At 39.9% G+C, this 12669-nt stretch overlaps 1 protein-coding gene across 1 annotated transcript in view; it reads left to right on the plus strand.

The window, feature by feature from the left end:
* The window catches only part of MDH1 (malate dehydrogenase 1), a 35185-nt gene extending 23586 nt beyond the window's left edge, over nt 1-11599 (plus strand). Inside the window, exons 4-11 of the mRNA XM_005425784.3 lie at nt 4959-5057; nt 5896-5992; nt 6902-7077; nt 8399-8521; nt 8635-8811; nt 9940-10053; nt 10264-10353; nt 10724-11599. Coding sequence (XP_005425841.2) covers nt 4959-5057; nt 5896-5992; nt 6902-7077; nt 8399-8521; nt 8635-8811; nt 9940-10053; nt 10264-10353; nt 10724-10849 — 1002 coding nt within the window. The 3' untranslated portion in view covers nt 10850-11599. The remainder of the gene's footprint in view (nt 1-4958; nt 5058-5895; nt 5993-6901; nt 7078-8398; nt 8522-8634; nt 8812-9939; nt 10054-10263; nt 10354-10723) is intronic.
* Nucleotides 11600-12669: the final 1070 nt, after the last annotated feature.

Here is a 12669-nt window from a genome sequence, read left to right on the forward strand (position 1 = left end):
CCGGCGTTGCCTGCGGGAGATGGGGGCTGTCAGCGCCTTGCTCGTGAGGCGCGGAAGGTTTTGGTGCAGTTCTGTGTTAGCTCAAGGGAAAGTGCTTGTGAAATGTCTTTATTGGTTCATCCCTGCTTGCTGTCGGAAATCCAGCTGTTTGTTCAGACTCGCTAGATTGTCAAGGAGTCCTTCTAGTCCTGCTCTGAGGTTACAGAGGTGAACTGCAGTGCTTTGCTTTTCTGCAGCATGTGTACATAGATATATAAACCTGCACAGAGACCTTGCTTTCCTTTCTAGGCATGAAAACATCTCTTTGTTTTTCTAGACTCAATACCCTGTTACTCAAACCTTCACTTCCAGTATTTTGCTATAGAAAGGATGCTTGCATGCTCTGAAATGTGGCTTATTTGAGCTGTACCCTAAAAAATACCAAAATCTGTAAACTTTTCCACTCCTTCTATTTAAAATGGGGATTTGCAGGAGTGACAACATGACAGCAAGTTCTAGTTTGTATTTGAACTCTCAAAGCATTGAGACACGGATGAGCTGACATGGATGGTCTGGTCTCACAAAGAACTTTGATGTCCAGACTTTTCAGAATGTCACTGTTTTTAGCTTGCCTTTGCTGTTCAGATTATGCATGTGGTGTTGGGCAGAGGCTTTAAATTTCTTGAAATAAAATCATCTATCAGTGCAGCCACCATTAGCTCAATGAAATGGAAAAAGTTTTACAGGGCACCTGTGTCAAGGTCGTTCCTTAAGGGAGGAATGCCTTTGGAATTGCTTAGGTCTCTGAACCGCAGCGCTGGTGGTGTTCTTCGAGTGCATGGCTGCTTTGCTGAGGCTCTGCTACATTTCCAAACATGTTTATTGTCCCCACATCTCTGCTTTATAGAAGGGAGAGCAAAGGGAAAGTTCCTTAGGCAGAATCTAGACCTTGGAAGAGATAAAAAATTATTTTAATGATTGAGTAATTGTTGTAAAGCAAGGTGGAATAGCTTCGTTGGCTGGAATAATGTTCAATATTCAGGAATAATGTTAAGCTGATGGTATTTTATAGATGAGCTTATCAGCAATAATCTGTATGGAGATCTCGCATAGCTGCAATTAGCAATGCAAAGTCTATCACTTGTGTAGCCAGAATATTCCTGTCGCAACATTTGATAGGTTGTGAGTTGTCTTTTACTTACCTTGTAACTTCCTGAATCAGTTTTGCAGTGCAGTGCTGTTTGCAGATATAGCACTAATGTTTTAGTTCTGCTGATATCAGCTGTAATCACAGAAATAACTGAAGCACTGAGTTCTTAAACCAAAGTGCATGGGGTGGGTGTAAGACCACAACTTCCTTACTTGATATTGGAGGCTTTGCTTTTATCTGTGATAGTTTAGGAGGGGAGAGATCCTACAATTCCTGGATTAGATGAAGAAGGGTACCTGGAGATGCAATGGTCAGTTGCTGGGGCCTTTTTTCTCATCCTTTTTATCATTACTTTTGCTACTCTTTTATTTTCCTAAAGCTTTTTAACTATACATCGGTTGAATGTGGAGTGGGAAAGGCTTTGGAGCAAAATAGTTCAGCTAGTTGTTGTTTAATTTGTCCTCTAGTTCCTTTATACCTGACAGTGAGTAAAGGTCACCCCTGCAGTTACCACAGCATGAAAGCCCTGCAGGAGCCAAGTCATGGGTTAAAGCGTCTGGACATGAATGTCTGGAACCTACAACTTCTGTTGAGGAGCTTCTCATTTCTCTAAAAGTAGCCTCAGACACTCAGTGGGACCAATTTTAATACGAGATGTAAGGTTTTTTAGGTGAGCGTTATCCACATTTTGTAAGCAGCGCAACAGAAGCCAAAGTTTTTGGTTTGTTAATCCAGCTTCTGGATTTAAGAGAGACATGGAAGTTTCTTTGATGCTAAATTCTCACAATTGGTGCAGGGGTAAAAGGGTCTGGGGAATGCACTTAATAATGTACTGGAGGTTTGGAAAGTAAAACCAAGTAGGAAGCACTCCTCACCTTATTTTAGCTTGTGTGTTTTCCTCCTCCAGCCCCAAATGGGGGACAACAGGAAGGATGGTAGTAAGCAAACATAATTATTTTGAGAAGGTGGAGCTGAGTCATGACTGTAGGTTTGGGTTTTTTTTTAGAGGCTAAATGCTAAGTTTGTCTCAGTAAAAAAATAATAAATAGTCCTGTTCTTACCTTTTGTCTTCTTCTCCTTCCCTCTCCTGTTGTTAGGCTGAATACTCACCATAACGCTAGTGGATAGGTTGGCATTTTTTGTTTCAATCAGGCTGGCTTATAAAGTTAATAGAATGGAAAAAAAATCAATTCACAATTTATTTCAGATACCCTATAAATATAAAGAAAACATGTTTTGCTGTTACCTGTGTGAGTTCTGGAATAGCTTAGCACAGGATCGCTTTTTATATGATGGGGATTTTGCCAGGCCAAGGTTTTGCAGCACTGTAACTTTTCAGTACTTATTTTTTTAACTAGTGTGGTTAGTTGCCTTAAAAGAGTGTTCATTGTTCCATTTATATAAATAAAATGTAGATTCTTCTTAGAAACATGCTGAAAATTTTGCTTTAAAATTTGATACACATTTTAATCCATGTTGCTCATCATCATTCAGATGTTATGCTCAAGAATAGAGTACCAGAAATAGATTTGAACCACCAAGAATTGATTGTCTGCTCTCCTTCCCCTTGTAGTGGCGTTTCAATGAAGTTAGAGGGATGTGACTTGTAGTAGGATGAGTTCAAAAGAGAAAAATGCACTTCAACACCGTGTAACGGGCAATTGGGTAATGAGATAATTAAAGAATCATTCCCATAATGAAGGCCAGGTCTAAATCTGCAAGTCAGTAGTTTACCTTTATAATTTATGCCCTGATTTTTTCTAGTATGTGATAAAATGGGATAGGTAGCCTAATTTTTTAAATTATCTAACACTAGTGTGATGCAGCTGTGCTTGGCCGGTCAATTCTGCAGAGAGAATACACTGGAAGCCCCACATGGTTTTCCTATAAATATCAGTGACAGGAATACTGGTTGGAAAGGATCTGTAGAGGTCATATCTGCCCTCCTTCTTGCTCCATGTCTGGAAGTTGTCCAGTCCAGCCTGACGGCAAGACTTTTGCCACTGATAGATCATGTCATAGGTGTTGTAGTCTGGGCCTTGAAAACCGCTGGGGGTGAAGGTTATACAGACCCTCTGGGTATCCTGTTCTGCTGCAACAGTACCACATAATCAAGAGTTTTTCTCTTAATTTGTAGCTGTTGCACCCTGTTCTGCCACTACTGAGAGGTGTTGGGGGCAGTGCTATTTTTCTAACATCCTGTGAAGGTGTGGTGGTGTGCTGTTAGATATCCCTTATCCTCTACCTTTCCAGACTCTGTCCTGACTGACTTTCCCTCAGCCTCATCTTACAGACCGCAGAACCATACAGAACTCAGGTTTCCAGAACTGCACTCAGTATTCCATCTGCAGTATCACGAGCACTGACTGCAAGGCGTGTCTTTGCTCTGCAGCTTACACTTTTTGTAATGTAGCCCAGAATGCAATTAAATCACTTCTTTCACATTCAGTTATGCCTGGTCTGTATCTCAAATGATCATCTTTTAAATTTTCTGAAAAAGTAGGCTTGGCATTCCAGCAGGCTGGTCAGTCTGCTTGTTCCTATCCTAGCACAATCTGTCCCAGCCCTATTGCATCTAGATAAAAAGGGAAATACAAATAACAGGTTTATGAAATACTGGGTTATTAATGTCCTTTGCCACGTGGCCCTTTTTGATAGAATCATAGAATGCTTTGGGGTTGAACAAACTTTTAAAGGTCATTGATCCACCTCCCTGCGTTTGGCAGGGACATCTTCGACAAGACCAGGTTTTTCAGAGACCTGTCCAATTTGACCTTGAATGTTTCCAGGGGTGGGGCAACCACCACTTATCTGGACTATCTGTGCCAGTGTTTCACCACCTTTATTGTAAAGTATTTATTTCTTATCTTGGTCTGCCCTCTTTTAGTTTAAAACTATTGCCCCTTGTAATTTCATAACAGGCCCTACTAAAAGGTTTGTCCTAATCTTTTTTGTAAGTCCCCTTAAGTATTGAAAAGCCACCCTGGTACCTTCTCTTCTCCAGGCTGAAGAAGCTCTCCAGGTTCTTCTCCAACCCAGACTCTCACAGCCTTTAATTTTCAATATTAAATAATTTCTGGATTTCTCCCAGTCCTGGTTCTGCTTAACAAAGTGTCATTTTGCTACAGGGCAAACCCTTATTCCCCTCTTATTTGCAATATAGTAACATTTTGGCAGTCTTCTCCCAGTCTTTTGGAGTTTTGGGTCAGTTTGACAAAAGACAGTTGTATTATGGATAATGTCTGTATGTGTTCATAATGTAGCTTTTGTCTGTGGATTAGTTAAATTTGCTGCCTAACAGTTTAGTGAGGCAGTAATTTTAAGTCCCCTAGATTCTTTGGTTTCTGGCATTCAATAAGTCTTTGGTTGCAAATAAGCATTCAAAATGCTTAGTGGGAACAGCCCTTGAAACAGAAAGAATCTGAAAACCAGTCAAGTGTTACAGCTTGTGAAACTTCTGTAGTAAATTTCAAGTATGAATGGTTGGGGTGTATGTTGTATTGTCTTATGTTAACAAGGCAATGTTGTTAAAGGGAATGCAAAATTTTTCAAATATATCGCTATTCCTGGCATTTTGCAAGTTTTCCAGGAGCAATTCTTAAGGATCTTTTTGCAAGTGTGGTCTGTTTCTGTAAAACCAAGCAGAGAAATTGCTGGTGGTTCTAGCAGAACCAGAAGTGTGATCCCAGGAGCTGGGGCTGATCCACCTTTAGGCTCGGGCTTTCATCCAGGTTAAATAATCATAATGCTATGGCTGCAGTAACTTAATTTTAACTGGTGTGAGGCTGAGGTGTGGAGCTGTGGGTAAGGCTCTGTCATTTCCTTGCAGGCTGAACCTGTCAGAGTCCTGGTGACTGGAGCAGCTGGGCAGATTGCTTACTCCCTCCTCTACAGCATTGCCAAGGGTGATGTCTTCGGCAAAGACCAGGTAACTCTCACTCTGAATTCACAGAATGACCAGGTTGGAAGAAACCTTCAAGATCATCAAGTCCAACCCATGCCCTGACACCTCAACTAAACCATGGCACACAGTGCCACATCCAGTCTTTTTTTAAACACATCCAGGGATGGTGACTCCACCACCTCCCTGGGCAGCCACTTCAGAACTTTATCAGCCTTTGTATGAAAAACTTTTTTCTAATATCCAACCTATATTTCCCTTGCTGCAGCTTGAGACGTTGTCCTCTGGTTCTGTCAGTTGCTGCCTGAGAAAGAGACCAACCCCACCTGACTACAACCACATTTCAGGGAGCTGTAGAGAGTGATAAGGTCACCCCTGAGTCTCCTTTTCTCCAAGCTAAACACCCCCAGCTCCCTCAGTCATTCCTCACAGAGCTTGTGTTCCAAGTCCCTCACCAGCCTCGTTGCTTCCTCTGGATGTGTTCAAGTGTCTCAATGTCCTTCCCAAACTGAGGGGCCAGAGCTGGACACAGCACTCAAGGTGTGGGCTCACCAGTGCTGAGTACAGGGGAAGGATGACCTCCCTGCTCCTGCTGGCACAGGAATGAATGAATGTCAGAACTGCAGTGCCTGAGACTGGTTTCCTCGTAGACAGAATGGTTTACCAATATGCAAGTAATTTCTTCTTTAAGTGGGGAAAATGGGTGTTCTGCTCTGTTATGCAAGCTATCAGTTGTTTTTTGTGCTGAAGTTGTTTTCTGCAAATGGGTTTTAAATCTTGCATAAGGTAACAGCTGAGTACAAGACAAATTCATTTTCAAGACACATTGTGCCCAGCTTGCACTAAACCTTTTCTTTCTTTCCAGCCTCTTATTCTTGTGCTGCTGGACATCACTCCTATGATGACGGTACTGGAAGGTGTGGTGATGGAGCTGCAGGACTGTGCTCTGCCGCTGCTCAGAGGTGGCCAAAACATTTTTTTCTTATACCTACAAGATGCTGCAGTACAATTATTGCATTTCTGAGTCCCTGTAGCTGGCAGGAAGTTAGGCAGAAGAAATGATCCTTCCTTGGTTTTGTGTTTTGTGGAATATAATCAATTTAACTTAGCCTGTAAGCTAGGAAGAATGACATCAAATAGGTTTTGTGGACAGAATTGGCAATGGAGATACCTGGTTTATATCATCTAATCCTGGGCTTTCAGCCTGTACAAGAAATTGTCAGATACTTGTTCATATGTGCACTGGCCCAGCCATGAAATATATATAATATATCATTGCTATATTATGTATATAATATTTATTGCTAAATAAAAAAAATTAGTCTTAAAAATATCTTCTGTATAAAGACACAAAATGAAAAAGCACTCCTCAAGCCATTTAAACAAGCTGAGTTCTCGTAGTTTAAACAAGCAGAAGAAAGGGAGCAAGTAGGAGTTTATAACACATGCCAAAAGAAGCATGTAGGTACCAGCTCTTGTACAAATCAAACCTTCTCTGCTTCGAATTTGAAAGAGGCAGCGAAACTTCACTTGTGTTGGTCTTTGCCACTGAAATTTTATTGTAAAAGTAAAGAAAAGCGCATGTACTTATATACACATTTTTAGAGGCAGATGAAATGTATCTTTTTACATAGATTTCTCCTGTGTTTTCCACTTTAGATAAATATTTGTATGTAAAACCTGTTGACTGGGATGTATTTAATCTGTGGAGGTAGGGCCAAATGATTGTTACTTGTATTTTTGGAAGGGGAAGGTGGTGGTATTATCAGATTAGATTGTATACTATTTATGCACAAAAGAATATTCCTGTTAGCACTATGCCATGAGTATTTGTCTTGCTGAATTCTTTTGCCCATTTCCTTTTTTTATAGAGGTCATTCCAACAGACAAGGAGGAAGTTGCATTCAAAGACCTTGACGTAGCAATTCTGGTTGGCTCCATGCCAAGGAGAGAGGGCATGGAGAGGAAGGATCTACTCAAAGCAAATGTAAAAATTTTCAAGTCTCAGGGTGCAGCCTTGGACAAGTATGCCAAAAAGACTGTCAAGGTGAATACAGGAACTGAATTTAAAACATGAATTCTCGGCTATGTAGAGACCTGGATACGTTGTAGAAGAATATTGTACAAGCAGGAGCCCGTTCAGTGTGGGCATTCCTTTCCTTATGCCCTGGAAAATAGCCCACAGTCAAGGGTAGATAAGAAACAGAATGTTAAATAGGTGGATGATTTAGTCATTAATTTGTTTGGTGAAAAACATGAGTCCTACATTGTATTGCTGTATTCCACACATACTCTGAGCTGGTTACCACCAATCTGAAAAGCAACCCCATAAAACCATGTTTAAAAAAAAAATAAGCAGTCTTTTGCTTGTTACCACTCTTCTCTAGGAGAACTGAATTAACTAAATGCAGCTGCCTACTTCATATCCATCTGTGTCCTTTAACATAATGACCCTTAACTTCAATATCAATATGGAATTACAGTTGCACAAAAATCGGCTTTATTTAGGTTGTTTGCATCTTACTTGGAACATTAGAAGATTTTAATTGTTCTCTCTCAGATTCCTTCAGCACAGTTAATGGGATCATGTGGCTGCTCTCCCACTGCTCTTAATCTCAGACCCAGACTCTGGCTGTGCTTTGTAACTGACTTTTTAATGTCTGCTGATGAACTTCCCACAGCTTCTAAAGACATGTTTGCTTCTTTATCCAGCTGGAATAAAAACTATCAATATAACTATTGGAGAGTAATGGAAAATTTACTGAACTCACTTTCAAAAGGGGAAATACAAAGGGAGGTTTGCAGATCAGCTTGTGTGATTTAGAGTATATGGAGTCTGACATAAGTCATTCGAGGCACAAACGAAGGATGAATTAAAAATCAGTTCTGCATAGTAATAAATTGATTTGAGGCAGTGTTTTACTTCTAACTGCCTATGAACATTGAGATAAGTAACTGTTCTGGCTTTCTTAATTATAAAGCAATTATATAAAGCAGTGGCGGCCAGTCTAGAAAACGTTTAAAGGTGGTTGGTTAAAAGTGTGCTTGTGTCTGTCTCCCTATATGTAGTAGCATGAAGTTTGAAGCCAGGCTGTAGGTCAGTGTACAGATCTCCCTAGAAGTCTTGTTCCCTTTCACATTGGATGTCAAGTTAAAGAGAATACCTACCTGGAAAATATTTTTATGTGCAGTTATAGAAGATTGGGTGACTAGAAATGACACACTTAAAAGACAATCTTGTTGAAGACAACCAAGAGATTAGAAAACTTAACTTTTAGATAGCTTCTTTGAAGGCCAAGCAGTATATTTCACTGAAGGGAGGTGTTTTGCAGAAATACCTCCTTCATCTTTCCTTTTTTCATTTTTAGGTTGTGGTTGTTGGGAATCCAGCAAATACCAACTGCCTGATTGCATCAAAGTCAGCCCCATCCATACCAAAGGAAAACTTCAGCTGCTTAACTCGTTTGGATCACAACAGAGCCAAATCTCAGGTAAAAAATGGCTTATTGTGTTATCTATGCTAAATACAGGGCAATGCTTTCAAAGAAGCCTGTGAGTTGAGAAGCTGAAGTCAATGCAATGGACATATTTAATTTCCATGTAGATTGCTCTGAAACTTGGTGTGGCTGCTAATGATGTGAAGAATGTCATCATCTGGGGCAACCACTCCTCCACTCAATATCCTGATGTTAACCATGCGAAGGTAAATGTGAAAGGAAAGGAAGTTGGAGTCTATGAAGCTATAAAAGATGACAGCTGGCTGAAGGGAGACTTTATTGTGGTAAGATACCATTTTTTATTTTTTTAATAGTCATTCTGTGCTTTCTCCTTACCTCTTCTGAAATTGTAAACAATGTAACTGATGTAGTGAAGCAGCTCTTTTCTCTCACTAGAGCAAGCCATCTTGAGATATCTTGTTGCTATCAGTTATTTGCCCTTGGAAAATTCAAGGCAGGAAAGTCTACCTAACTTCTGTTAGAAAAATCCAACTGAAACGCTAAAATGATTCAGCAAAGAGTTTTGATCACAACTCATGTGAAACTTGCATGACACAGGAGCACCATTGTCATTTCACTACGGTGACTTTTTGGGGCAGTTTTGTAGATGAAGTGGGATGATCCATTTGCTGCTCCACACCCAGCAGAAAAGGCCAGCAAATCTTTCCCTGCTCATGAATGTGCGCACACATACACACACACAAAGTGTGTGGCATCATCAGAACCATTTCTGAAAAGGAATCTGAAAAATCTAGGAAATGCCTGCAAAGTAGAGTAGTAATAAATAATAATCTAAGTTAGTAAAACAAAATACTGGTATTAATTGATCAAGAGCACAGGCTACCTAAGTGGAATATGAGGGGAAATGGGTTACTAAAGCCCTAGATGATTAAAGCTTTAGCAAAACTATTAAATTTGAAACTATTGAGTGTTGTGAGGTAGGTTCAGCTATAAAACTATTAACTTGAGTGTTGTGAGGTAGGTTCAGCTATCTTCAGGAATTAAATTAATTGTATGCAGTAAGTGTTGTAGGATTCAGACCAGCAAGTGTTTCACATTGGTATTCAGCAGAAGACCTCAATTGGCAGTGTGTCGCTTGAGACATCTGCTACTGCTGACATGCACAAAGTCTCCTGGTGGGAAAAGCTTGAGGCATCTGGTTGGTATGAGAGTAGTCAGCTAGCTGTAAAGTTAAGGAATGAGCCTCTGAAACATTGTTACATTTGTGTTGGCACAACTCTTCTAGATTGTATGCCATGTTTGTTTAGTGAAAGAACTGTATCTTCACTGATAAAATTAAATAATTACATACAACAGTCTTTCTTGATGGCATTTACTAACAGCATGTAGAGCAAGCCATGGTTTTTATGCTTTACAATTTAGTTATGGTTGGGTTTTTTTCTTAATTGCAGACTGTTCAGCAACGTGGAGCAGCTGTTATTAAGGCCAGGAAGCTGTCCAGTGCCATGTCAGCTGCCAAAGCTATCTGTGATCATGTGAGGGACATCTGGTTTGGCACTCCAGCGGTAAGATGTGGCTATTAAAGTGCTTGTTTGCCTCATGCTTTCATTCTGTGCCCACCTCACTGACCTCGAGTGTATGTGTGTTCAGAGGAAAGAATCTGTCTTTTTCTGGAGTAAATTGTGTCATAGGAGATAAAGGATATCATAAGTCATGGAAATTTTGCCTGCTTCTAGCGGTGAAAAATGTATTTATCTCTGCCTTTCTGATTTCAGGGGGAGTTTATTTCGATGGGAGTAATTTCTGATGGCAATTCTTATGGTGTTCCTGAAGACCTGCTGTATTCATTCCCTGTTGTGATCAAGGTAACTAGGCTGTATTTAAATCCATATATCTTCTGCAAGACCTATTAAACTGTCATGTGAGCCTGTTAACAGCCTTGTGGGACTGCAGTTGCTGATGTGGGAGTTTAGCAGTCTCCCTTTCACAGAGAGGACTCTTATTAACCAAGTTAAATTAACGTGATTGTCAGTTAAGTGCTGGTGATTAGACAAGTACAATCTGACATGACTAGCTGGGGCTGGTTGCATTCTTTATCTGAAATAAAATTAACTTCTACCTGATGTGGTTCTTAGAGCCATAAGCTGTGTTTTTATGCCATAAAGTTTCTTTCATGCAGACTGAATGAAGCCTGTTCTTACATAGAGGGCTTTTTATTTGTTTGTTTTCAATCAGGACAAGACCTGGAAGTTTGTTGAGGGTCTTCCTATTAATGATTTTTCTCGTGAGAAGATGGAACTTACTGCTAAGGAGTTAACTGAAGAGAAGGAGACTGCTGTGGAATTCCTCTCCAGTGCATGACTAGGTCAGGAGGAAATACAAAATCATTTAAGAGTGGAAGAATCGAAAAGCCGTCTGTAGGTCTGCTACCAAACACCAATACTGTATCCAAGTCAACTGTCTGTGGCCATTGTGCATTTTAAAGTTCATATGCTTACTGGTACTGTCGTGCCTCTTGAGTTATTAGCAAAATATTATTAAAGAAGTAAAACTAGTTTGTTGACCAAAGTTTTTGTCCATTCAATACTAGTTGCTTTCTGTGTATGGTACAGGATAATTGTTTGCCTCGGCCTTGGCTACTAACACACAATCTGAGTTTTGATTAGACTTTGGCACTACTGGAACACGTCTGTGATCACTTCAGCAGCCTCTGTCTCAACTGAAAATGAAATTGGAATGCCAGTAGTTCTCTTTACACTGATAGTTCAGTGACCCAAGTCTGTCACTGCACAGACTTCAAGTAAATACATTTCACTCTGGTTATGCTTACAATATTTGTCAGTAGAAATATTAAAAGTTGTTCAATCAGATACTGGCTAAGAGTAGTCTGTTGCACTTTTATTTGCATGTTTTAGTTATGTAACTAACACAATTTGATAGTACAAGATAAAAAAACCTTAAAAGCCTATTTTAGGAAACTGAGGGAAAGTAGTTTAAGCTTTAAGCATTACTACCTTTTGCAATGACTAACATTTCCCTTTGCCTGAGTTGGTGTCTCTCCTGTTCTAATAGAAGTTTCTGCCTTGTACTAAAGTAAATCTTGGTCTGTCATATCTGGAGTCATCTCATTTTTCTTTTTTGGTCTGTTTTCATTTAATGAGGATTTGAAAAACAGAACTTCTTTGACAAGAAAAGGAAAGGTTAAACTGAATTATAAGCAAATTGAATGGTTTTCTTTGAGGATTTACCAGCCAGAATATAAAATAAATCAGCAAACATCCGTGAGCTTATCCAGAAAAATAAGTCTGCTCTCAGAATACTGCTGTACCTATTAAGTACAGTGACAATGATGCATCAGAGACTTATTATATGTAGAGGTAAAAGGGAAGAGAAGTGTTTCAGAAGACAGGAATGTGCTGCAGCACAGGGCACAGTGAGTGAACCCCATGAATGCTTATGAAGCAGCTGTTGCAAGCATTTTTGCATTTCTGCCGTCTTAAAATAGACAGGAAGTGTACACAGTTGTATTTTTTTCACTGTTTTTCTCATTCCTCTGAGCCCCTCAGAGTTTAGTTTTCAGGGGAAAATTTCATACACCTGTCTTGTCATGACAGTTTGGGCACTTCTGCAGAAATTAGGGAGGGAAGAAAAGCTGCCAGTGTGTTGACTGCCTTCTGGCAGTTCCATGCAAAGTCAGTAAAATCTCATTTCAACATGAACTCAGGGATCAAAGGAATTCATTGCAATTATTGCTATGCTACAGTTCGTTTTAAATAAGGTGTTTTTGCAGTGAGTGCTGCAGGAGATGGCTCCAGTGCACAAAGTTACTTGGTTTAAAAAGGCTAAGTGAAGGAAAAAGTGCACATCTATGCCTGATAAATATAAATAAGGATGATAAATGCTGCTAGTGTGCTTTGTGCCATACCTACTGTAGCATCACTACATAGGGAATTAGCTTTAGGAAAGAAAATCTGGAAGATTTGTCTCTTCAGGGTTTTTGATGTCTGTTTTAAAGCAGCCTTCTGCAAGAGAAAACTAATTGCTTGTAACGTAATCCTTCTAACAATGTATCAGAGCACTTCCACAGAAGCTCTGCCTTTGATAGAGTATCTCTCTCCCCTGATACACTAAACTTAACAGTTGCGCTGACATTTACCTCCTCATGCTGAGTTTTAAGCAGT

This window comes from Geospiza fortis, unplaced genomic scaffold (genome assembly GCF_000277835.1).
Source record: "Geospiza fortis unplaced genomic scaffold, GeoFor_1.0 scaffold134, whole genome shotgun sequence".
NCBI classification, from domain to species: Eukaryota; Metazoa; Chordata; class Aves; order Passeriformes; family Thraupidae; genus Geospiza; species Geospiza fortis.